General features: G+C 42.1%; 1 protein-coding gene across 1 annotated transcript; it reads right to left on the reverse strand.

The window, feature by feature from the left end:
• Window positions 1-27654, reverse strand: LOC144682444 (transmembrane protein 272-like). Its single transcript, XM_078544845.1, has 5 exons — window positions 27411-27654; window positions 11952-12050; window positions 7901-7960; window positions 3107-3189; window positions 1-2484 (listed from the first exon to the last, which is right to left on the reverse strand). Exons 2-5 carry the CDS (start codon window positions 12007-12009, stop codon window positions 2122-2124), a joined length of 564 nt encoding a protein of 187 aa, XP_078400971.1. The 5' UTR covers window positions 12010-12050; window positions 27411-27654; the 3' UTR covers window positions 1-2121.
• Between the last annotated feature and the right edge of the window lie 40 nt (window positions 27655-27694).

Here is a 27694-nt window from a genome sequence, read left to right on the forward strand (position 1 = left end):
TAACCTATATTTTATAAAAGTGTAACATAATTTCCTTGTTCTTGTACTCTTTGCCTCCATTTATAAAGCCAAGGATTCCATAAGCCTTTTTTTTAAATGGCCTTGCCCTGCAACCTTCAAAGACAACTTCAAAAGGTGTACATACACCCCCAGTTCTCTCCGTTCCTGAGCTCTCTTTAAAATTGTAGCATTTAATTTATATTGCCATACCTCATTCTTCCCACCAAAATTAATGATTTCACACTTCTCAGCATTAAATTTCATCTGTCAAATGTCTGCCTATTTCACCAGTCTGTCTATGTCCTCCTAGAGTCTGTTGCTATCCTCCTCATTGTTTACTACATTTTTGAGCTTTGTGTCACCTGCAAGTGTTGAACTTAGGCTCAGTGTACCCAAGTCCAGGTCATTAATATATGTAATTGATATTAATAATAATTAATAATATATATACGTTGTATATATATATCAAAGAGCTGTGATCCTAACAATGAACCCTAAGGAATTCCATTGCCCCCTTTCTTCCAATCTGAAAAACAAGCATTTACCCTATTCTCTGCTTCCTGTTCCCTTAGCCAATTATATATCCCCACAGCCACTGCCTCTTTAATACCATAGGTTTCAATATTGCTAACAACTATATTATTTTATCAAACGCCTTTGAAAGTCCATATACATAATATCACCTGTACTCCCCTCATCAACCCTCTCCATTCCTTCATCCAAAATTGCCAGATTTATATTGGCCTAACTAAAGAGAATTGAAAGATAGAAAGAAAACCATGTTTAAGATTGAATTCAAATTCGAACTGTATCAGAAAAATCCAACAGAACATTTCCTTTACTTTTTCAGTATTCATCATAATTAAGTTTAGTTACTTGACATGAAAGGCCATTTCAAGTTAATGGGGTTGCTTTTTATCTTCTTATCATTTATTTAAGTTAACAGAGTGATGCAACTAGCAGCGGTGCCACACTAGCCTGGCGACAAGAGATTTTACTTTTGGTCTCTTCAATGCACCTATATTATAGTATTATGCACATCATCCATATTAAAAATGTATTTTGAGGGGACACATCATATTGGGCAGTTTTGTTTTGTGGGTAGGCTCAGCAGAGCAAACAGCTCACTCTGAAAACCTAACTGTCATGTTGGCCACTCAACATATTTCTCAGCCCAGATACAATGAATGACCTGATTCTGTAATGTCATTCATATACAGCCACTGTAAAACCTGATAAGCTCTAGGAACAGTATCTGTTTAACAAAGTGACATGAACCAGTTACATGCTACCAGGAGCATGTGATGTTAAAGCCATTCTCTAATTTGAAAGCCTCGCAAAATTATTTATTTCGAATAAATTTTCTCTTGTAGTTAGTGCCACAAGACCTGGTGGCCTGGTCCAGCTACTTTGGAGACATCCCAACAGCAACAACTTGCATTTCTTTAGCAACTTTGACAAGAGGCGTTCCAAAGAAACGTAATAAAATTAAAATGAGCACGGAGCCCAAGTGGGAGATAGTAGCTGAGTGATTATAAACTGGGTTTTAAAGAGAGTCTCAAATTAGGAAATATGAAGGTGGAGAGGTTTAGGCAGGGATTTCAGAGTTTAGGGCCTAAATGGTTGAAGGCATGGCTTCCAACATCGGGGTGAATGGATTTCAGGATGTATCAGAAACCATAAGTACCTTAAATTAGTAACTTCTGAGTCCAATACATATTTCTCTCGCCTGAAGCCAGATGGTATAAATCAGAACCTGCACTCTCATATTTCTCAAAAGATTGAAGCATCAGTTCCCCCATGTGCCTTGACTCAGTTTGAGCCAAATCATTTAAACTATCACTGAAGATTTTGAAGTAGCATGCAAGTGCAAACACTGAGAAACTTCAAACAAGTGTGGAAAATGCACAAAGATGCCTGTTGCAGGGCTGCACATGCTTAAAATCTAGCCCGACATTTTCATTTAGATGTACAAGTAGAATCTGTGTAACAGGGCACAGCAGACCAGACCTGAAAATAACAGGAATAGCTGAACCAGGTCTGACTTCTTGAAACTGTGTAGTTTAATCGGGAATTCCCGTTTTAATCATATTTTCATGTGCCTAATTTTCAGCCTGCTTTTCACTCTTCTTCTGAATCATCAGATTGCTTTGAGAAAGAGAATAAACAGCAAGTGCACAGTACCAAAAGGCCTAAAACTGTGTGGCTTATGATAAGAACAACAACTGAGAATATGTACACCGTTTTATCGCAGTAATCCTGAGGCTGGTGAAAAGGCGGAATGAAATTGGGCAGATACGCAGAGAATACCCAGTAGTTTCCCAATATAAACCACACAAAGAGGAACAGACTGAGTGTGACATGGACATAATATCGGTGCAGATTTTGTCGCCAGGGATATTCATCATCATCATCATCGCCAATCATGACAGACTTGGAAAGGAGTTGTCTCATTTTTGCAGAATCATAGAGCAAGAAGGTGACCTGTGTAATTATTATAGCAAAACAGTGTTAATTCAAGGTCATAAGAACATAAAAAAGAGGAGCAGGAGTGGGCCATTTAGCCCTTCAAGCCTGCTCTGCCATTCTTTAAGATCATGACCAACTTTCAATCTTAACTCCACCTGCCCATACTATCCCCATATCCGTTGATTCATTTAGTAGCCAAAAATCTATCAATCACTGTTGTGAATATATTCAATGATTGAGCATCCATAAGCTCTGTGGGGTAGAGAATTTCAAAGATTCACAAGTATTGTAGTGAAGGAAATTCTCCTCATCTCAGTCCTAAATGATCAAGCTTTATTCTGAAACTGTGAACCCAAGTTCTAGATTTTCCAGCCAGGGGAAACATCTGCTCACCATCTACTCTGTCAAACCCCTTAATAGGATCAAGTAAACAAATATCTGTATTCACACTGAATAGGGCACTTGCTTATGGCTGCTTCTATTTGAATATGGAGGAACAATTCACAAACAGGACAAAACCCAAAGCTATGTTAAATTGTATTTCACTTCAAGGATTACAGACCAGCTAGACTTGCATGTTCTTTACAAAAGTGTTGATAAATGTTGACATGCACTTAGTTTTATAGTGATACCCTACCTTCAAACTGCCGATTATTCCTCCAACCAGCAAATACAGTGGAATCGATGGCTGAATTGGGCAGCTATCCAGGAACTTCATTCCTAAAATATGCAATTGGGATAGACGATATGAAGTGAACAGGCACAAAACACAAGTTGAGAATTTTGCTGATTGCTCCATGTGGCAACATTAGAAATCCGAATATAAAATTAGGAGTGTTCATGGTTTACTTAAAACCATGAATTTATTCCAAATGATTTTGCTAGAAATCTTCCCAACAGTAGTTATACTGTCACAATGCACAGTGACCAGTTACCCACGCCCCCACCACCGACCTAAAAATCAATCAGCATCTCGCAGACCAGAAATCTGGCTCCCTGCAGCGATATTGTCCTGGGGACAGCCTTAATTGGATCAGAGTGGGACCTCCACCCCCATCAGGGAGGAAGTCCTACCCTAGGGAGCTTCTAGCCAATCTGATTGGCTGGCAGCTCTGTAGTTCCAGCAGCACCAGGTTCAAACAGAGGCAAGTGCTGGAACTACACGCAGTCCCACTGAAGAGAAAATGTCTTCCAGACTTGCCTCATTACGCATTCTTGCCTGAGAGCACTAACATCCATTAGTTTGTTGAAACGGCTGTGCCCAAGGGAAAACATTACTTGATTGACAGCTTTCTCTCTTGGATCTATTTCTCAATGTTTATTTATGCAAGATAAAGAGATGGCAAGTTCTTGTCATTTTTGCTATTGTTACTTTAAAGGGCTGTTTGATTGACACTTTTATATGGCTGTAGTAAAAGAAGGTTTTGCAAGAAAGTTATGAATGAATGACTTTTTTGAAAACTTTTTTCACATATGATGCCGTTTCAATAGGGTTCATTTGTTCTATAAATAGAGAGTATACTGGGTAGATGGGCATTGAAGCACCATATATTGGCAGGGCTGACCTTTGGTGGTGGGTGGAGGAGCACAGGTTGGCAGGGAGGGTATAAATGGCCATGAGGGGTGAGTGGAGGTGCATCGGTTGGCATGAAGGGCATGGGTAAGCCTACTGAACTTTATCTCATCTAGACTATAGTTTATGACACTTCTGAGGGGCCATGAACCATGACTCATTGAAAAGCTGGTCCGATTCCATGAATATTGCAGAGGGCTAGGAGATGCCTATCTCTGCAATGGAGCTGGCCAGGTTGGGAGTGCAGGGTTTGGGCTCACAACCCACACCAGCCTGCACCATTATCCCAAGCTGACAAAAATCGGAGGTGGGAATGGGGTTGGGCAACCCAAGATCATGTCCCGGCCGCCATTTTAAAGGTCCATCCGCCCGACTCCATGAAAATCCAGCTCATTGACACAGAGACCCTGGGCAGAGAGGGAAAGAGAGAGTTCTAGAGAGAAAAAAACATGAACAGGAGCTGCTGCAAACAGCTGAGGTAAAGACTGATCTCTGTTAGCCACCAGGCAGAATGTGGGTAAGAGCACATTCTCTGGTTGCAGTGTTGGAACCCGTGGAAATTTAAGACAGATTAAAATACACTCTGGTGTGGCAGGAGAAGGAATCACCAGATTTGGCCTTGCTGCTGGAAGGCAGTTTGGGATTATCAGAATTCTGAGGGAAAAGGCTTTCGACAGACACTGCACGTTACGACTTAGTGAAGCAGGGAGAAGCAAGCCCATTGGACTGGTTCCTGTAAAGGCTACAATTCTGCAGACACTGCAACGTAATGTCTAAATGCGGTGTGGGTCTTTTGGTCATGTGAGGAAGTTAAGGAGGGATATCTTTTCTGTAGTTTAGTGTGATAGTTACCTATCAATGTTTAGTCAATGTTGATTTTAGTTTTTTTGTCACAGTAAAAGTCTTAAAATGTGAAATGTTGTCCTGTGATTCTCTGAATCAGTCACTGGGAATTCAAATCTGTTTTTAAAAGTTATCAGTTGCAATGAGGATTGTACCAATAAGTATACGATTGTCGCTAAGAGATCAATTAAATGATTTAGGAAGGATTCCTTTGCAGAGAGAGTAGTGAGCATTTGAAATTTGCTACCACATTTCAGTCCTGTGCCAGATCTTAAAACTTAAAAAAAATATGGTAAAATTACATAAAAATATCTTTAAAATTGAAAAAAGTTAAGAAACACGCGCACAATAGAGCGCACTCATTTCCCTGAGGCAAAGTGCTGCCTCAGGGAGATCGGCTCAGGTATGAAACATTAAATAAAGATGAGAAAAAAAATTACTGACATGTCCGCTCATGTGCCCCTGTCACATGAGGTGGGACATGTCAATTTCTTTGATTTAAAGATTTCATACAAATTTTAATAACCTCATGAAACCTCATCCCACCCGTGGATGAGGTTTCATGCTTTTTCAGAAGCCTGCCAGGGCTCCCGGCCTGCCCGCCAACCCTAAGGTTGGAAGGGCAGGTCCATTAATCACTTTAATTACTTTTTAAATGGCCTTAATAGGCCTTTGACAGTTCGTCGGACATTTACGCGTACTTTTACGCGTCGGCGGGCGAGCTCCGCCCCCCGCTCACCGACCGGAAGACACAGCCCATGTTGTCAAAGCTTTTCATCTTGCACTCATCAGGACAGTACGCAAGAATACCAAATGTAAAGGGAACAACAATATATACTTCATGAGAAGAGGAGTGCTGATTGGTTGGCAAGTGGACTCTGATTGGTAGAGGCATTGCCAGATGCTACATATATTAATACACAGGGCCATGTTCTTTGCAGACAGAAAGAACAAGCACACACATTGTACCTGTTACAACTAAACAAATTCGTGACAGCCATTCTCTGGTTCCTTCCTCAGGGCAATACCTTGACTAATCAGAGTCAACCTGCCTGATTTGAATTTAAACAAAATTTGGCAGTTAACTATCAGTCATCAGTTAACTGGTGCTTTCTCTATGGCTACGCCTCTACCAATGAGAGTCCACTTGCCAACCAATAGCACTCTCTTCTCATGGGACAGAATTTTGCCCTTGGTGGGTGGGGGCGGTTGGGAAGCTGACCACCGCCCGCGATAGGCACCAGACTGTGATTTCATGCTGGTGGGCCAATTAAGGTGGGCCAGCGTGAAATGCAGGTGGCAGCTGCCTGTGTCGGGGGGTGGATGAGGGAAGGGCTGCTGGCTGAGTGCAAACTTGGCGCAAGTGAGCGCTCCATAATCTCCCTGCGGCACAGAGCTGCCTCAGGGAGATGAAGCACTGTCAAAAAAAGCAAATAAAGAAAATAAAAACGTAATAAAAACATGTCCCCTCATGTGACTCTGTCACACAAGCCGGGACATGTTATTAATTCAATTGCAAAACTTTTATTTTATTTGTATTTGCTTTTGGAAACTTTATCCTGACCGTGGATGAGGTTTCCAAAAAAATACAAAGGCCACTTGGCCTTTTCACCTGCCCGCCAACTGTTAGGTTGGACAAGCAACGAAAAATTTAGGGTAATTTATTATTCAATGGCCTTTTAATTGTCAGCGGGCGCGCCTGCCAACCGAACTATTGCGTGACTGCGCGTTGACGTCAGCACACTCGGCCAACATCAACACGCGTCATTTCACACTCGAGCGGGTCGGGCGCGCGCCCACCCACCAAGCGAAAATTCTGCCCATGAAGTATATATTGTTGTTCCCTTTACATTTGGTACTCTTGCGAATTGTCCTGATGAGTGCAAGATGAAAAGCTTCGACAACATGTGTCTTTTTCAGCAATGCTCAAGTTCTGTATTATTAAAGAAGATCTACAAGCTTTAAAGAAAGTTGAAAAACAGTTGACAAAAAAATTACAAACCATTAATAATAATTCAAACCAGTTTTAAATAATTCTACAGACCCCTATGTCCTTCAGGTATGGATCCTCTCAATGCCTCATTCTCTTAGGTATTCTCCACTGTTGGTGGCCAGGGGGTAGTAAATGAGAAAGATATGGTTGTGCAGAAAATTCCAGTCACTCGATATCATTTAAATGCAGCAGAGCAGAAGGTGAGGTGCTGAAGGTGTTCACCTGAGTGGGCCACATGGAACATCCGCTGGTATATTTTTTGGTCCAGAGACCTGATATCTAACTCCCTAATTTTCCTTCATTGGTCACCTCAGCTGCACCCAAAACAGATGGAGGAAATCCAGCCCTTGATATTTCTAGGTCCATAAATAAAATTCCAAACTGTTTTCCACTAAGATTCAGTGTGAACAATTGTTCTGATTTACTCATGTTGGCTTCTTAAAGCCTAAGGGTCAAAGCTCTAGGCACTTAGTTCTTGTCATCTGCAGTAAGCATGACTTCAACAACATCGCTGTGCACTTAAATGAGGTGATGCTGATGCTTCCGAATGCCAAAGACATTTCTAAAGAAGTGCTGACTACTGGCACCTCAGAAGACTGTAACTCTGAGGTACTTAACTCTGAAGTACCAATAAAAATATTGCCCTGCAAGCAGATGCCATGCATTTTTTCATATCTCTGATGAGCTGTTCAGCTCAGCCTGTGTAAGGTAGTTCTTCAATAAAAATATGCATCTAGAGATAGTCTAATCATTTAACCGAGGTGAATGCACATCCCATTACATTTATTTTTTAAAAAGCAAGAAATAGCAACTCTGGCAAACTCATGTACTAAGGAGATAAACTGAGATGAAATTACAGCAGTTTTGAATTGCTAGCACTTTACATCAAATAAAATGCTAATAAATTAATTACTTTAATTAAAGCATACAGCTCATTTAAGAACAAAACTTACACCAGTTGGCATGGCTAAAATATCTATATTCATTCTAATGCAATATTTAATGAAAATAAAGTATCTCACCCACAAAGGCCATTGACAGCGGCAGTGCAAGGAAAGCAAGTAGCCCAAAGATAAAGAAAGCTGTGCACATAAATAGATAAAGATGTCAAATTCTTTGTTTTCACCATACTGGAAATTAAATTATGAGGATACAAAGAGCAGTAAACTCTGCATCATTTCCTATAAACAAACAGGCTCAATAAAGTAATAGAACATCTTGGCATTACTTGTGATTCTAATAAACATCAATTGGAAACTATAATATGTCATTTGGGCAAATCCTGCCCACAGGTTTTGAGTCTGAAGCGCTTTATTCACCAGAACAGAGGAGGCAATGGTCCCTGATTGAAAGAGGCACAAGCAGCAAATTTAAACATATATACCATTCTTCCAAATTGTGCCATCTCCTTGTGTGTTCTGAGAGATGACTGGAAAACTTTGAATCTTTTCTTTGAACGACTGGATTTTAGGTAATTTTGGACACGTTTCAACCAAAATTAAAAGTTACAAATACTTCATGCAAACGATACAAAACAACCTTTCTCATTCCCTTCTCCTTCTCTCATCCACTATTTTATTACAGCTGACCCCCATCCCTTATATTATTCATCATCTCACAATGTGAATAAACATGTCAGTAGGTGCAGAGAGTCACACTTTACCCTAAACAGAACTGTATACAGCTCAGGTGCATACAGTGTACACCTCTTTAATGTTCACTCCGTAATCTAATAGACAGGAATTATAGTCAAGCTGCACCCACAAGGGAAAAATATAAAAACTTACATAATTCAACCAAGCATACACTCCACACAATATAAGACACACAATCAGCAATGCTTCTAATCTGTAACACACCACAGACACAAATTCAGTAAGCCAGGGCATTTCACAAATCCTAATTGTTTTCAAGTAATGTGTGAGTTTTCCAAAACACTCTCAAACATCTCTCATCAAATCTATTAATGAAATAACTGAAAATTGCATGTTGACCTAAAGTTTTCCATATGTGATTAATTATTGCGACAATTAAATTGTTCTCAATACACAGTGAAAAAATCTCAAAGCCATCAAATTGCTGCTACCTATTCTAGGGCCTAAGGAACTGTTCTTTAACAAATAGCATGTTGTAACTGCCCACCTATCCTCATCTATCCTGGAAACAACGGTCCACATTTGCCACAAGACTGCACAAAAGTCGACCACAATGGTGTCTATATCACAGTATCTTTACAGTGCAGGTGGAGGCCATTTGACCCATTGAGTCTGCACTGGCTCTCTGAGAGAGCACTCCACCTAGTCCCATTCCCCTACCTTATCCCCATAACCTTAAACATTCTCTGTTTTCAGATAGCAATCCAATTCCCTTTTGAATACCTCGTTCTCTTGAGTGGGAACAGTTTCTCACTATTTACCCTGTCCATACCCCTCAGGATCTTGAATACCTCTAACAAGTCTCCTCTCAGCCTTCTTTTCTCCAAGGAAAACAGTCCCAGCCTCTCCAATCTATCCTCATAGCTACAGTTCTTCATTCCGGGAATCATTCTTGTAAATCTCCTCTGTACTGTCTCCTAAGCCTTCACATCCTTCCTCAAGTATGGTGTCCAAAACTGTACGTAGTACTCCAGATGAGGCCTAACTAGTGTCTTGTACAAGTTTAACATGACCTCCTTACTTTTGTACTCAATGCTCCTATTAATAAACCCTAAATTACTATATGCTTCATTAACTGCTCCCTCAAAATGCCCTGCCATCTTCAATGACTTATGTACGTATACACCGAGTTCTCTCTGTTCCTGCACCTCCTTTAGAGGCTCTCCCTTTATTTTGTACTATCTCACCATATCTTTCCTGCCAAAAAATCACCTCACACTTCTCTGCATTGAACTTCATCTGCCACTTGGCTGCCCATGCCACTTGGCTGTCTAATCCATCACCGCGTCTATGTCCTTTTGAAGTTCAAGACTATCCCCATCACAGTTGACAACATTTCCAATCTTCGTATCATCTGCAAATTTTGAAATCATGCCCTGAACACCACAGCTATGTTACAAATGTGAGACTTTATAAGACTGTTGTAAACTGCCTTTTTTAATTTAAAGTGAAATAGCCTGAAGAGGGTTTCGTGTTCATACTAATTATGCCCAGAGGCAGGTCCGTGTGATTTGTAACCAAAACCTATCGAAAATCAAATGGCTGTTCTCACACCTTGACACAAAAGAGGGGGTAGCTGTTTTTCTGGACACATAGACACGGAGGGAGAGGTGACAGAAACAGCTGCTGCTGTAAAGAGCAGAGGTGAAGACTGGTTCTGTTAGCAACTAAGCAGGTTGTTGGTGAGAGCTGGTTCTCTGTTCGAAGAGATGGGACTTGTGGAGAATTACGGAACAAGGAGTCACTGGAGTGGTTCTTGCTGCTGGAAGTCGATTTGGGGGTATGCCCAAGAATTAGAACATGGTCTTGCCGAGAGATTCTGGCTTCAATAAACAGAGAATTTGCTAAGGAAATCACCCACAGGGGTTGTTTGGATATGAACCTGTCTCTAAGCTTATACCATACCTAGAATAAACAATCTTCTAAGCTTGAAGTTTCCTATTTGTAGAAATGAATATCCAACATCTCACTCAGTGTTTCGCTGTATTCACCGGTTTCCCAAAAGATGATACAGGATCTCTTTCTGGTGACCCTTCCAACCTTTCCATGGTCTTTAATTCTCCTCTCCTCCATCATCCATGGACAGCCCTTGCACAGTTCCACTTTTACCTATCTGAATGCAGCCAGTGCATCTCTAGTAATGGTTTCTTGTCCCTCTCCACACCACATCTAAAGATTTATCCTTTAACCCATCCTCTTCCTTGTTCACATACTGCTCCTCAGCAATGCCATCTGCAGGCTGGTTGGCGGGGGGTCAGCTTTTACGCAGATGATCTCAAACTCTATCTCCCTACACCTTCTCACAATCTCTTGACTGCCTCCATGTTAACAGATATCAAGTTCTGGATTAGTTACAATATCCTATTGCTCAACACTAGGAAGACTGAAGCCACCAGTTTCAGCTCCCCCTCCCCTCTCCACAAACGTTCTGCTGCCTTGCCAATGCCTTCACCCCTTCCTGGCCACTCAATCAGGGTATAATCTTACTTCCCTGTTCAAGCTTGAACTGAGTTTTAAAATCCACAGCCTATCCATCACCAAAGACCCTTACTTCCAGCTCTACCCTCACTTCAACCCCTTCATAACTAACACTCAAGATTCATCTTACTCTTCTTATTGTCTTCCCATTCCCCATCTGCCATAAACTCCAAATTGTCCAAACTCTTCTCTTCATCATTGGACCCTGATCTGCATATTCAAAGAAAAAACATATCAACTTAAGTAGGTGTACTTACCACCTGCTCAGAAGAACAGGTTAAAATAGAAGGTGGCAGGATCAGCATGGGGTAGTGGTGGGTATGTCACCTGGCCAATTTTAACTACCTGTCTGCCTAGTTTCCCCCAGGTGGGTAGGGTTAGAATTGGCCTTTAAGAAAACAGCACTGCAAACAGCTGTGTGGATCTTCCTTCTCATAAACAACCTTCAGTGGTCTTACATCAACTGACAGTGCATTGTGTAAACAACGGGTCTTTGGAGTCATTAGGGCCAATTATCCAAGTTTGTGCTGTCAGTCAAGAGTCATGCCCACTGTCAAAATTACTCCCAGTAGCCATATATACAGATGCAAATTAGCGCTGCTTTTCACATAGCCAATCACGATGGAATCTAGATGATCCAATATGTTTGATCTTCTGCGTCCAAATCTATTCGTAGTTATTAAGAATCCTGATAGGTCTTTTAACAATGTAATTTATTCTATGTGCTTCTATTAAATACAATCTTCTGCACTCAGTACTGGAAATCTGAACAACACTGTACCGATGGACTGTCTAATTGTTGGGTAGTCTTGAATTTGGGCTGTGGGCATAACAAATTTAAGAAAGATATTATACTGTCATTATCAATAAGAGGCCTTTTTTTAGTTAGTGCAATAAGGAAGAAGATAGTTAACAATTTAAAGAAAACTGTGTTGCTTACCATTGCTGGCGATTTTTGAAATACATTGATGGCAAGCCTTTTCCACACCAGCAGACATTTCCCACTCTTTCTCTGGTCCAGGGTATTTCTGTAACAAAACTAGATGAAAAATTTCTGTAAGCATCGTAGCTATTTTAAATCTTCCAGTTTGCAAAGTAATGTATTAAAACCTCACATGAAGGATTTTTAAGAAATAGTAGCACTCTTGCATCTGAATCAGTAGGTGTTGGGTGTTATGTTTTTGCATTTTTTCTACCATTCTTACTCTAGAATTTATGGTTTCCATATTTTATGTTATCATCAGGAGCTAAGTCCCAACTCCCTCTGACCTTGAGGGTTACATCATTAGTTTATGCTTTGCTGTATACCCAGGATAACAAACAAACACAAAGCAGTCATAAGTTATTTAAACGAATAGTCAAACTCTGGACAAAGCGCCTAAAATTATATTGTCCCTCATTACAACATGAACAATTTTTAAAGTAAATGGTTGCAGCATCAGAATCCAGCAGATGGAAATTCCAGAATTTCTTCAAAAACCCAAATGGATTTTAGTCCATGTAGATCACCGACTCTCTGGCCTTTCTGGAAATGTATATTTCAAGCAGTTAAAGAGCCACAACAAAGCTAAAGCTTTCTTTTAAACTGTTGGAATATTTCACTGACAAGGATTACGTTTTCTCGAGAAAGAACTGACTGGACGCTCTGTGTTAACATCAGCATCTAGTAACAATAGAGCTCTGACGTCCACATCACTGACATCATTGAATGGTTTATTGAAATTTGGAGCGGTCAACACTGGCTCAGTTATTAAGGCAGCCTTTAGTCTCTTGAAGGCAATCTGTCAAGACACTGTCCAGTCATTTTTTTCTTTTGTTTGATCCTTCTCGATTCAACATTAATGTGAGGTCTTCTCTGACTTGAGCCAATTTATCCAGGTTCAGTTTATAAGAGTTTTGTTTGATGGGTGGAATACTTTCTACATCAACATCATGAATAGGTACAGAAGTTCGTCCTGGTTCATTTCTACACAGTGACTCATATTTTCTTAGCAATTTGACTGACAGCCCGAGACTGTTGGAGGGTGGTGTAATATTTTATCCAAATTCTTTAACACCTCTGTATTGATTAACCTGGCAGGGGAGGGGTTCAAATTGAAAACTTTCCATCTCTGTCTCACCATCCGAACCCTCAGGTATAGTCATATCACTCTCTTCCTACTTTACTACCTGAAGTATCAACCTTTAAATTAATTAAATTCCCTATCATAATACCATTTTGTTTTATTCATGTGATGAGAGCATCGTTGGCTGGGCCAGCATTTGTTGCCCATCCCTAGTTGTCCTTGAGAAGGTGGTGGTGAGCTGCCTTCTTGAACCGCTGCAGTCCATGTGGTGTAGGTACACCCACAGTGCTGTTAGGGTGGGAGTTCCAGGATTTTGACCCAGTGACAGTGAAGGAACAGCGTTATATTTCCAAGACAGGATGATGAGTGGCTTGGAGGGGAACTTCCAGATGGTGGTTTCAGCATATTTATATGACACACGCATTGAATTCTCCTTCTATCTGGCACCCTAATCAGATAGACCAGAATCTTCGGGTCGGCGAGTAGGGGCAGGCCCCGCTCGCCGACACGTAAAATGACGCACGGTGACATTGGATCTGCGTTCCGACGTCGCCGCGCATCATTCAGATCCTCAGTTTGGCGGGCGCGCAGTGGACTCGCCTGCGCGCTCGCTGAACTGTCAAAGGCCTATTAAAGCCATTTAAAGTCCAATTAAAATGATTAACTGAGCTGCTCGTCCAACCTTAAGGTTGGTGGGCAGGCGAAGTGCCCAGGCGACCTTTGCATTTATCATGAAACCTCATCCATGGGTGGGATGAGGTTTCATGAAGGTTTTTAAACTTTAACTAAAAATTTTAATAAAATTCACTGGCATGTCCCAGCTCATGTGACACTGTCACATGAGGGGACATGTCTTAAACATTTTCTTTTCTTTATTAAAATTTTTTAAAAATCATACTAATCTCCCTGAGGCAGCTCTGTGACTCAGGGAGATTTCTGTGCTCTGTCGTACGCATGAGCAAAAGAGCACAGGCCCCGACTCAGCCTACTCCCCCCTGCCCGCACAGGGAGTGCTCAGCGCTTCCGGGTGCGCATCACGCCAGGCGGGCCTTAATTGGCCCGCCCCACGTAAAATGGCAGTGCGCAGCCTGTGGCAATCGGCTGCACGCCCGCCCGCGCCCGCTCCTGACCAACACCACCCCCCCCCTCCCCGACAGGGAGAAAATTCTCCCCATAGTTTACCTCATTAAGTTTCTTTTTAACCAAATAAGTCCACTAAATGTAGCCTTCAGTGGTTCACCCTGCATAGGTAACAAACTTTAGGTAACCTTATATCCAGGTTTAAAAATGTGTTTTCCAGCTGTCTTATTTGTTTATTGTTTTCAATACCTGTTGGTAAACCTGAAGGCGTTGTCAAGCAATTGCACAGGCTTTTGAAAATCTGCCTCGGAACTTGGATACAGAGGGCTGGATTTTCATCCTAGAAGTGTGTAGTTGGAGCTGGGAAATTTCCTGGCATGGCCCGCTCGCCTTGGGAGAAAGTGCCAGCAGGTTTTTGTTCCGGGGGTGTGGGTGCTAACTGGAATCAGGCCAGTGTCCCCAGAAAGAGTTCGGAGGAAGTCATAGGGGCTGCTGAGTGCCGAGGTGGGCTGTTTTAAAGGCCTACTTTGGTGCTCTGGGATTTCATCCCAGTTGCAATAATGACAGCAAAAGAAAGAACAACCCTCTAGCCCTCACCCTCTCACTCCCCAAACACTCCCCATGCCCCATGCCCAAGCCATGCTAACTCATGCCACTTCATGACGCCACCCAGCCCCAATGGCCCCTCATGCTTCCCATGCCAAGCTATAGCCTTCTTCCCCCCTGCCATGGCCCTTCATACCCTCCAAGCTAGGCCATGCCCCTCTACCCACCCACATGCACCTCTTAGCCTCCAGCCAACCTATGGCAAATGCACGCCCTTTCACCCACTATACACTCTGTAAAGAACCAATGAACCCTGAACCACAAACAATGATGTCCGGCTTACCATAAAAATGGATAATGTGATATATGAATTTCAGTACCAGTATGATGTCAGGTACGTAGGCTGTATGTCCCAATGACTGGCAAATCATATCAATCAGTACATCCCTTCAGCTGTTCAGAATGGTCAGGGTACTGACTGTACTCAACCAGCCCATGCTTGTAAAACTTAGAACATAATGTCTAACATTAGATGTGATTTCGTGATCGGACAGCATGTGCCGAACAATCCTGAGTGTGCTAAGAATTACACTAATAACCAATTTAAGATTATCAGTCAGGCTTACAATGTAGCACTTTTATGCTTGCTAGAAGCTACATATATTCCTATGCAGGAACCTGTCCTCTGCAGGCAACAGGGAGATGTCCAGTCATTGTGCCTTTTTTGGATTAAACAAAAGCATGAGAGACAATAGTTATCTGGTGCATTCTCCATGGCAACAGCTCGACATAGCAGAGTCAACTTGCCAACCAATCAACATCCTTTTCTCATGCAATTTAAATTGTTGCTCCCTTTGAAATTTGGCAATCTTGCATCTGTCCTGATGAGTGCTAGACGAAAAACTTCAACAACATGTCTCTTTTTTCAGCAATACTCAAATTCTGTACTACCAGGCGATGATTTGATTTATAATAATTGGCTGTCATATACATTACTGTATGAGTCATTGAGTGGATTTTTCTTTGAATGTGGTTTGGCTCATCAACTCAAGCTAGCGTTTAAAAAAAAGTTCAAACCATCTTCACAACATTCGTATCAACCTAGGTCAGGGCATGAAATTTAATTGCTTCTGGCTGTGCAACTGGATTTAAACGCCCAGGCACCAAGCCAAAACTAAACAAAAATGTTTCATTTTAGTCATAGAGGCCATTAGACCTCGTTCAAGGACTTAGCTACATAAGTTAGGCTATATAATTAAGTCTAACACTCCCTTGCAGTCTCCCAAAAAGACTGGCCCCTCCTATTTCTCATCTTCTTGCTGTCCTTATCATCATCATCCGAAGACATGATGTCAACATCCATATGTATGCTGTTAACATCCTCATCACCGCCATTGTGCTGTCATTCCATTTGTTCACATAAGGCCTCAATGAGCCACAATTCCCTCCAGTTAACTATTGGGAAAACTGAAGCCATTGTCTACAAACTCCCTTTCCTTGCCAATAGCTACATCACTCTGCCGATCCTTGTCTCAGGCTGAACCAAGCTGTTTGCAACCTCAGCATACTATTTGATGCTGTTCGGAGCTTTCAACCCCATTTCCTCTGCATCAGGATCACCTACTCATACCTCGGCAATATTATCCCTACCTAAGCCTATCTGATGCTGACAGCCTCACACATGATTCTGTCAGTTCAAGACTCAACCAGCTCAATGCTCGCCTGACGAGCTTCCATCTTCCACCGCTGAAGAGCTACAGCGAGTTGTCGCTGGTTGTGCCCAGCTAGACCCAGGTCTACAGATTGTCATTCCTGCAGATGACCGAGAACCAGTGTCGCCAAAGATTGCGCATGTCCAGGGAACATATGCCACCTGCTGCAGGATTTGGTGCCACGGGGACATGGAGGACATCTACTCCAGTGGCCGTGAAAGTGATCGTGGCACTCAATTTCTATGTTCCTTTCAGGGCTCCACAGCTGACCTCTGTGCGATATCACAAGCCTCCACACACAAACATATCTATGAAGTCATGGATGCCATTTCACGAAGTCCCACAACATTGTGCATTTCACCCAGGATCAGGAAAGCCAAGATGCAAAAGCGCTGGGACTTGCCCAGATTTCGGGTTTGCCACAGATGCAGGGTGCCATTGACTGCGCTGATGTGGCGCTCAGATCTCTGTGGCAACAAGCAGTCCACTATGTCAAACTCAACAGCTTCCACTCACTGAATGTGCAGCTGGTGTGCGACCACCACAAACACATCTTGCAGGTCTGTGCATGGTTTCCAGCGAGTGTCCACAACTCCTACATTCTCAGTTGGTCACAGATCCCTGACGTCTTCCAGGGTCCACAGAAGTTGCAGGGATGGCTCCTCGGAACTAGGGCTACCCACAGAAGGCGTGGTTGATGATGCCCATGTGGCGGTCTCAGACTGCAGCAGAGCGAAGGTACAACGAGGCTCATGCTGCAACTCGCACTTTGGTGGAGCAAACCATTGGAATTGAAAATGAGATTCTGGCACATGGTCTGATTGAGCCCTGCAATATCATCCACCAAGGGTGTCACGCATCATCATCAGCTGCTGCGCCCTTCACAACCTGGCACTGCAACTGGGAGAGGAGCTGGCTGAGGAGGAGATGGAGGAGCTGCACGTCTACTCCGATGAGGAGGACATCAAAGAGGATAAGGATGATGAGGTCCTCGAAGGCGAGGATGATGCCAATGAGGCCAATGCACTTGCCAGACAAGGCAGGCCCACTCAGGAGGCCTTCATAGCTGCTAGACTTGTGGAAGATGATGATGACATGCAGTGAGAAGACACCGTAGGTCCTCACATTGCGTCTGTGACTGTTTGACTCCTGTCTGGCTGATGGCAGCTCGCATACCCTCTGTGATAAGGCTCCTGTCGTGGAGACGCAGCGGATGCCCATAGTCCCTACATTCCAGGAGGATGATGATGACATGGAGGGGACACTCCACAGATCCTCACATAGCCTCTCTGAATGTCTGACTCCTGTCTGGCTGATGGAATCTTGCTTGCGCTCTGTGAACAGGGTCATATCACGGAGATGCAGCGGGAAAACTTTAACTTCTCCTGATCATATGACATCCTTCATGAATGGAAACCCTTCAGGAGCACAATGTCAATGGACACAGATGCTGATGAGATTGGGGGCCAGCCACACCTCAAAGGTGCTGGGAGCACACAGAGAGAATGACGGTACCCTGTGCTGCCAGCCCAAGACATTCTGGCAGCGTTGATAAGCCCCATCGAGGTGCAGGCATGACTGATGTGACCAGTGACAGCAAAGGCACACCATCAGTGTGCTGGGAGGTTGCACAAAGTACAGGGAAGAGACTGTGGCAGAGACACTGCTGCCACCGCCTCCCAAGCCGGATTGGTGATGTTGCTGCCCCTCCTGCAGCCTGAGCGGGGCTAGAGAGCATTACAGCAGGCCTCCGCAGAGTCCAAATGGCGTTCCAGGGACACATCGTTGAATTTGGGGTGGCTGCAGTCTTCTTGCCTTTCGGGGCCCTGTATTCTGTGCAGCAGTCCTGGGTGGAAGCACTGAGAGGTCTGCGCACGGCTGCACTTTAAACATGGCTCCCAGCGTGAGGAAGTGGGGAGGTGGTGGGCGAATCGGAGGCCACCTGCCAGCGAAATGGCCTGTTTCCCGGGAATGCATGATTAATGAGGCAGGACAATATGGTGTGAAAACCCGCCATTATGGCCGATGGATAAAATGTTCTTTTTCTCACGCACTGCCACACTTTGTGCAAAGCTGGGACGATTCTGGCCAATGTGGCTGCAGAGTGTACCATCTATAAGGTACTCTGCAGCAAATCACCAAGGCTTCTTCGACAGCACCTCCTAGACTGCAAATTCTATCTCTTTTATACAGACGGCAGACACTGGGGAATGCCCCCAGCTGCAATTACCCCTCCAAGTCACATGCCATCCTGACTTAGAAATACCTTGCTATTCCTTCATTGCTACTAGGTTAAAATCCTAGAACTCCCTGCCTACTAACACTGTGAGTGTCCCTACATCACTAAGACTTCAACAACATGAGAAGGTGGTTCACCACTACTTTCTTAAGGGCAATAGTTAAGATTGGACAATAAAGGCTGGCCTTATCAGTGGCACCCACACCCCATGAATTAATACTAAAAAACAATGGTCTAGTGGTGCATTATCTTCCACCTTCTGAGGCAACAGGAAAACAAAGTGATCATTCTACATATTCTCCAAAGAATAATATAATAAAATATATTTATATAAAATATAATATAATAAAGTGACTAAGGATTCATTGTTAAACATGGTATACTAACTTGTAGCACATGTACATGATAGAGGGTAAAGGCGCAAGGTTTGGTTCATAAAGGAGTCAACCTGCCCAGTCATGAGTGTCAATAAAGAAGTTGTGAAAACACAAGTTGTACATACACACATTCTTACATTTTTTGGGTTTTTGCTCCGAATATCATCTTGGGAACAGCATCACTGGTCACAACCATAAGTGGATCTCACGTCCCTTATGATCCAGAGTTCATCTTTTACTAATCACAACAGGTTAAAGTATACCATGATTCAGGCAACTAAGGGTATAAACAAAGGCTCGTTTCTCTATCTGGACTATTACAGATAGCTGGTCCATACCTTTTTGAAATGCCAACTATAATGCAAATATCAAAGCATGATGCTTGATCCCTTCAGGAGGTACAGGAAATGCTTCATGAGCATAATCTTAAATGCTTAAGATTGTAACACAATAAACAACCCAATTGAACAATCAATTAACACTTCAAATCGCTAGGGTAACCAGTCTGATTTCAGGTTGCTTACTGAAAAAAAATGCTTACGTTAACCTTGCATAAATATTATAAGTTTAAGAATTTAACTGAAAGAAACACAAACAAAAACTGCTTTTTTACACACTGTAGACCTTTCACAAGATAGCAACTACACTGAAATTCTATTACATAACAGTCATTCTCCAACAAAAACCGAGCCATTTCAGCTAGTCAAATAAGATGTTATAAAAGTTGGATTAAGCTTCAACTGATGTCCATTAGAAGGAGCACAAGTGACAATATTTTCTTTAACTAAGTTCACTTTTCTCTACATTTATGTAAAGTGACCTTTTCATTACATTTTCATTCTGCACATTATCACTGAATCACACAGTGCAGAAGAGGCTCTTTGGCCCATCGAGTCTGCTCCGACACGTGAGAAACACCTGACCTACCTACCTAATCCCATTTACCAGCACTTGGCCCATAGCCTTGAATGCCATGACGTGCCAAGTGCTCATCCAGGTACTTTTTAAAGAATGTGAGGCAACCCACCTCCACCACCCTCCCAGGCAGTGCATTCCAGACCGTCACCACCCTCTGCGTAAAGATGTTTTTCCTCACATCCCCCCTAAACCTCCTGCCCCCCACTTTGAACTTATGCCCCCTTGTGACTGACCCTTCAACTAAGGGGAACAGCTGCTCCCTATCCACCCTGTCCATGCCCCTCATAATCTTGTACACCTCGATCAGGTCACCCCTCAGTCTTCTCTGCTCCAACGAAAACAACCCAAGTCTATCCAACCTCTCTTCATAACTTAAATGTTTCATCCCAGACAACATCCTGGTGAATCTCCTCTACACCCCCTCCAGTGCAATCACATCCTTCCTATAATGTGGCGACCAGAACTGCACACAATACTCCAGCTGTGGCCTCACTAAGGTTCTATACAACTCCAACATGACCTCCCTACTTTTGTAATCTATGCCTCGATTGATAAAGGCAAGTGTCCCATATGCCTTTTTCACCACCCCACTAACATGCCCCTCCGCCTTCAGAGATCTATGGACACACATGCCAAGGTCCCTTTGTTCCTCAGAACTTCCTAGTGTCATGCCGTTCATTGAATACTTCCTTGTCAAATTACTCCTTCCAAAGTGTATCACCTCACACTTTTCAGGGTTAAATTCCATCTGCCACTTATCTGCCCATTTGACCATCCCATCTATATCTTCCTGTAGCCCAAGACACACAACCTCACTGTTAACCACCTGGCCAATCTTTGTGTCAGCCGCAAATTTACTAATCCTACCCCCCACATCGTCATCTATGTCGTTTATATAAATGACAAATAATAGGGGACCGAGCAGAGATCCCTGTGGTACGCCACTGGACACTGGCTTCCAGTCACTAAAGCATCCTTCTGTCATCACCCTCTGCCTCCTACAACTAAGCTAATTTTGAATCCACCTTATCAAATTACCCTGTATCCCATGTACATTTGTCTTCTTTATAAGTCTCCCATGTGGGACCTTGTCAAAGGCTTTGCTGAAATCCATATAAACTACATCAACTGCACTAGCCACATCTACACACCTGGTCACCTTCTCAAAAAATTCAATCAAATTTGTTAGGCATGGCCTCCCTCTGACAAAGCCATGCTGACTATCCCTGATCAAACCTTGCCTCTCCAAGTGGAGATAGATACTCTCCTTCAGAACTTTCTCCAATAGTTTCCCTACCACTGACGTGAGACTCACTGGTCTGTAGTTCCCTGGCTTATCTCTACAACCCTTCTTAAATAGTGGAACCACATTAGCTGTTCTCCAGTCCTCTGGCACCTCCCCCATGGCCAGAGAGGAATTAAAAATTTTGGTCAGAGCCCCTACGATCTCCTCCCTTGCCTCCCTCAGCAGTCTGGGACACAAATCATCCGGACCTGGAGATTTGTCCACTTTTAAGCCTGCCAACACCTCCAATACCTTGTCACTCCCTATATCAATTTGCTTAAGAACCTCGCAGTCTCTCTCCCTGAGTTCCATACATTCATCCTCATTTTCTTGGGTGAAGATGGATGTGAAGTATTCATTCAACACTCTAGCGATGTCCTCAGGCTCCACCTATAGATTGCCCCCTTGGTCCCTTATGGGCCCTACTCTTTCCCTAGTTATCCTCTTCTCACTGATATACTTATAGAACATCTTGGGATTTTCCCTACTTTTACCAGCCAGAGCTTTCTCATATCCCCTCTTTGCTGTCCTAATTGCTTTCTTAAGCTCTGCCCTGCACCTTCTGTACTTCACTAATGCCTCCACTGATTTGCTCCCCTTGTACCTGCTAAAAGCCTCTCTTTTCCTTCTCATCATAACCTGGATATCCCTGGTCATCCATGGTTCTCTGGGCTTGTTACTTCTTCCTATCACCCTAGAGGGAACATGTTGAGTCTGTACCCTCCCCATTTCCTTTTTGAACACCCCCCACTATTCCTCTGTAGATTTCCCCACAAGTAACTGTTCCCAGTCTACCCTGGCCAGATCCTGCCTTATTTTACTAAAATCCACTCTCCCCCAATCCAAAACATTTTTTTGCTACTTGTTTTTGTTTTTGTTCAAGTTGAAATAAAAGTATCCTGCTAAGTTATTGGAATTTGATGTTCAAGCACAGATCCAATGCTTCCTCTCCATGGAAACACACAGCCATCCTCATTTCAAAACACTCACAATAGAGTCAGGCGTTACATAACAATTCTTTTCTCACATTTACATGGCATGGTGCATTAGAACTCACTGCACTGGTCATCAGGGAATTATGTCCATCATTCTATCATTTGAAGTCTATCTATTCATTTGCTGGAACAAAATGGAATTGAAATGGTACAGAATTTTCTGCAGACTTGCACTATTTAATTGACACATCCCCATTGTAGTGCCCATCTTACAGAAAAAAAAAGGAAATTATGGCATAAATGATTTGTGCCATTACTCCACCCCATAATTTCATGTGACTTTATTGTTAACTTCACCAAAACAGTGACAAGTTAATCATAACTCTGCTCCCATTAAAATCACCAGTGATCACAAATTTCCTAAACCAATGCTGTCTTTAACACCATAGGTGCTTTCAGATCTGGCAGCAACTTGAGGTATGAATTTAGAAGATTTATAGCAGTTCAGCTATTATTTTTTCACCTAAAATGGCAGGAAATTACATCAGCTACCTGCTAGGAGATTTACAGAATCCATTCATGAGTTTTCATATTATTAGAATTTATGGCATGTGGCTACAACAACAGAAACAATAGAAAAAGTTAACCAGGATCATTAATTGAAAAACAATTTATTTTTAACTGACAGATCCAGAAAAAGGAGACGGTTTGCCCCTTTTCCCAGTCAACAGATGAAAGGCCATTCTGTTCTGATACCTGCTCCAATAAATTTCCAAAGGCTCAGGACAATCTAACTCAAGAACAAAATCAAAATACTGCAGATACTGAAAGTCAGAAATAAAAACAGAAAATGCTGGAATGCTCTAATGATTGGTCACGTGAAATATTAATTCTGTTTCTCATTCCACAGAGTCTAATTCAAGTATAAAGCTTATCAGAAATTTAAGAAGCTACATATTGAATAACCATGGGGCAAGGATGAACTGCAGAACCTCTGTAAGGGTCTATTATTGGATTTAGGCTGGTAAATGTTGTAGCTTTGCAGGTAAGTACAAGGCAAACCAAGTTCACAACAGCCCATGCATTTAAGGGCTGGGTTTTGCCGACAGTGGCAAATGCTATTTGCTACACTTGCACTTGCCCACAGACTTTTTATGGGCCTCTGCATGGGGAGCATCTCTCAGCCAACTATCAGAAAAGTTCTGCACCCACTACAGAGTACCTGGGACCTTTGTGAACAGGGCAAGTAGCTGTGTATCTCTTTAACCAATCGGATTGAAGAATCGTTAATGAGCTGTGCAGAGTATGAAGCCAAAAATTTCAGTTAGAACAGGGAATTCTCAGTCAAATAAGGCACAGAAAGTGAAATAAGGAGAGTGAAAGAAAGGCTGGATTAAGAGAGTAGGACAAAAGAGGCAATAAGAAAATATTAAAAAAGAAAAATATATATTTTTTAAATCTCCAATAATAATTAAAATCTGAAGGAATGAGAATCACGCTTGTTAAAGTAAATTCTCAATGCCACAGAAGTTGTTTGGCTGTAATTAAGAATCACCACACCATCAAAATGGACTTGCACTGGAATGGATAAGCCATAACTTTTTTTCTAGTGTATGTGTGTATGTCATGTCAATACAATAATTTCACACTGTTCCATGTATTTTAATTGTGAGCCTCTTGGTGAGATACTATTCTTGCACAATTTTTAAAGGAGCAGGACAGCTCCAACAGTAAATTCCTAATTTATGCATTGAACAACATATGTGTAGTTGCTGGAAGCTGCTGTCCAATTTACACTTTAATAATGATGAGCACTGCTAGTCTCACCGTTATCCCTGCTGTAGAACCCGGCCCATTACAATACCCATCATCACTCTTTGTTAATACTGTACCAGTTGCACCTCTATCTTGCTTCTATTTTTTGTGAAATAGTTGAGGTTGGGGTAACTAAAAGCTCTACACATGTAGTGATGTATTTGCATATTTAGTGGTATTCTTCAGAATATTGGAAACCAATAAACAAACTATTTAATAAGGGCAATGTAGATCAACAAAGAGAAATCCTACAAAAACATACGTGAAATAGCTACAACCAAAGAAGTTCTAAGAGGACAAAGCACATATATAAAGGAATAGATTTAGTCAGCCAATTCCTTAATTTATGCTGTTTTGAAGCTTAGCCAATTCTTTTACAGTAATCTCAGATTTAGTGAGAACTATGGAAGTACAATTCCACTAAAAAAAAAATTACGCCCGGGAAATTCTTCAGTTCCATATTCGTTTTCATTAAGAAACAAACTAAATGCATTTGGAAGACCCTTTCTGATAAACATCCCCTACTTTCAGGGTGGCGCATGTGAACTGAATCATGGTTCTCTCCAAAACATACCTGGACCTGCTAATTCGCCGCTATGCTTGGAGTATATTCACAATCGCGAAATCAGGGCACGAAATTCATGCGGCGTTGGCCTCGCTGTTGCAGGAAATTCCGTATCTATATGTGCTTTGGAAAATAAAGATTTTCACAACTTTCTGAAAACACAGTTTGGCTATGTGCACCATAGGAATATGTCCTTTTCATTTCACGTTGAACATTGTTGGAAAAGGTAGGTAGTAAGATTGTCATTTTCATCACAAAATACAGTTCTGAAGAAGGGTCATATTAGACTTGAAACTTAAACTTCATTTCTCTCTCCACAGTTGCTGCCAGACCTGCTGAGCTTTTCCAACATTTTCTGTTTTATTTAATACAAAATGCAACAGCTCAGCTTAATGTGAAAATAAAACGTTCAGCTTATTCCGCACCACTCTGGGGGGGTAGTTGAGAACGATTTTAACTTTTATTAGTTGAAAGTATGTCTCTTCCTGTAACTGTGCCCGATTCTGACACCCTCTTTAATGTCGTTTGCCAGAAAATGTTGGGAATACTCAGCAGGTTTGACGGCATCTGTGGAGAGAGAAACTCTGATGAAAAGCCATTGACCTGAAACGCTAACTCTGATTCTCCCTCCACAGATGCTGCCACAGACCTGCTGAATTTTTCCAGCACTTTCTGTTTTTATTTCAGATTTCCAGCCTCCGCAGTGTTTAGCTTTTGTACACATATGAAGACAACTGGGTAATGGGAAGGAGGAGATAACTGGGACCTGGACTGGAATGTGTGTTAAATCTGGAACTACAGCCTCCTAATTTTCACATTTTATTACTCAAACAGTAGTCTTTAAATTTCGCCCAAGTTATTTTAGGATTGGTTTTATAATTTGTTTTCAATAAAAGAGACTGAAGAATCCCAATAATAGTTGGGGGTGGGTTAGCTCAATTGGCTAGAGTGTGATGACAACCACATGGGTTCTATCCTCATGCCAGCTGAATAGTTCTTGGAGATCAGCCTCCTCATCCTGCCCCCCACTTGCAGAGTGGTGTCTCTGTCTAATGGAGAGAATGATGCCTATCGTCCTTTGTGGACTATGGCCAATTATCTTACCCAACAGTAGTTTGAAAAGTTCACAAACAGCCTTTCATTGTAACTTTGAAAGGGACAATGCAGTCATTTTAAACTTCGGATGAAACTAAAGAACCTACCGTCAATTTTTATTGCTTTTTTTTACATGCTGTACTTCCCCACAGTTAATTATAAGGTAATCTTGCTCAATCTGAGACTGATTACGAAGGGAATTTCGCATTCATTACCCTCTTTTTTTTAACATTTCCAACTACAGTTTACGAATCGATTTGACTGAGAGAACCCCACATCTAACAAATGTGCAAATGTCTAGTTTGTGTGTCTTTGTCCTGCTCTAAAGTAATTGTTGACTTGGGGAGGTTCCTGAAAGATGGAAGCGGGTGGCTGTTAAGGTCAGCTGACTATCTGGCTATTCTGTCTGTTTCTCAGTCAGTTGGTGAGGGAGCAATGCTGACGGTGTTGGTTCAATTCCTGTACCAGCTGAGGTACTTCTTGAGCAGTATTCTTCTGCTTGCCCCATTTGAATCATGATTAGTAACCCTCTGATAATGGGGGTGCATATAAAGAGCAAGAAAGACCATGGGACAAAAAAAGAAACAGAAACCGAACAAGCAGGGCAGCATTTGGGAAGTAACGCGGCAATTCTGGGCAGAAATCTTCTTAACACATCAGCAATCTTATCCCCCTACAGATGCTGACTGGCCTGCAGGATATTTTCTATTTTTGTTTCAGTTTTCCGTGACATGGTTTTTTAAAAAAAAATTGAATTAGCCACCAATTTCGCCAATCGGATGAGAAATGTAGTCCATCGAGTGTTAAGGAATTTCTAACCCAGTCATTTCGTCATCGCACATTAAACTGCTCTCACATCAAGCTAAACAGCTACGGCCAGTTTTCTACTGATTTGCTGTTTAAACTCAAGCGCTCGGTGTGCCAAGTATACCAGTGGAAAAGCTTTTAGTGCAGCACGCTGTCTTGCGGTAGTATATCCCAGCTAATCTACATTTAGAACTTGAGGTACAGAACTGATGTATCCTGAAGGGATATAACCGCGTTAAAAAAAAAACCCTGATACGACCACAACTAAAGCATTACCACGACCATTCTACCTCCTCGGCAAAGGGGGTCAGCTTTCGATAATAGAATTCCTTTCCCAATTGTACATAAGTGGCAGAGAGGGGATACATCTATTGTACGAGGACACACTAGATTTTCCCGTACATTGTCAGAAGTTGACTTAAAATTAACTCTGGCCAAACTACATGCGGGCTCAGAAATACCAACCGAAGTGTTAAAGAGAGATTCATTTCTTCCAATCCCAACACACTGCAGAATACTGCGGAACATTTTTGATCTAAAAATCCAGAAACTGTTACCATCTTTTTTTTCCCCCCATTTCCTTTCCATAGGTTCAAATCTTCACAATGCAAAAAAAAACACAGCATCGTTTTTATTTTAAAAAAAAGGAAAAATCAAATAATTGGCGTGGGTGATCTCTGGATTTGCAACAATGGGAACAAATGCAAGAACCAAGAGGAAAGCGCGTAAAGACAGTTCTGCAAGAAAAGCTACAGCATCTTTAAACCCTGCCTCTTATTTAGATCTACCAGTGTTTAACAAGGTAGGGGGACCTGGCCAAGCGATCAATTCGAATCAGTGCCAGAACACAAATAAATCAAATTTTTAAAAGTTAACTTGAGGTAGAAATTGTGTTTTACTAAGCGATCTGAAACGCTGTAGTTTTTTTTTTGGCGCTTTGTTGGGATCAAAATGCTTACCTTGTTGAATGTTTCACTGGATCCCAGTTTAAGCTTCAGGCAAAATACGGCGGGCTTTTCAAGGTAACCCACAGCGATTCCGATAACTGGAGATGATATTTTGCTGCAGCTGCTTCAGATTTCAGATATAGTCGCTCAAGAACTTCCATCTATCATTCAGAAGGTGGAGGTCCCCTTAAATCTAAGTCCTTCAGACCTTGCATTGTTTATTCCAGCTCTGCTGTGACTTCCCCCCCCAACACGAGATGTTGGGTTTTTGCACAGGCTGCAATTGTTGCAAATAT

Source organism: Cetorhinus maximus, chromosome 7, assembly GCF_964194155.1.
Source record: "Cetorhinus maximus chromosome 7, sCetMax3.hap1.1, whole genome shotgun sequence".
Classification (NCBI taxonomy): domain Eukaryota; kingdom Metazoa; phylum Chordata; class Chondrichthyes; order Lamniformes; family Cetorhinidae; genus Cetorhinus; species Cetorhinus maximus.

Excerpts from the sequence above, each read along its gene's own strand:
- LOC144682444 (XM_078544845.1), bottom strand. The coding sequence starts at position 12,009 with ATGTCTGCTGGTGTGGAAAAGGCTTGCCATCAATGTATTTCAAAAATC. Across the intron at positions 7,961-11,951 it reads TTCAAAAATCGCCAGCAATG|CTTTCTTTATCTTTGGGCTA; the intron begins GTAAGCAACACA and ends TTATGTGCACAG. Across the intron at positions 3,190-7,900 it reads GCTGTCAATGGCCTTTGTGG|GAATGAAGTTCCTGGATAGC; the intron begins GTGAGATACTTT and ends TGCATATTTTAG.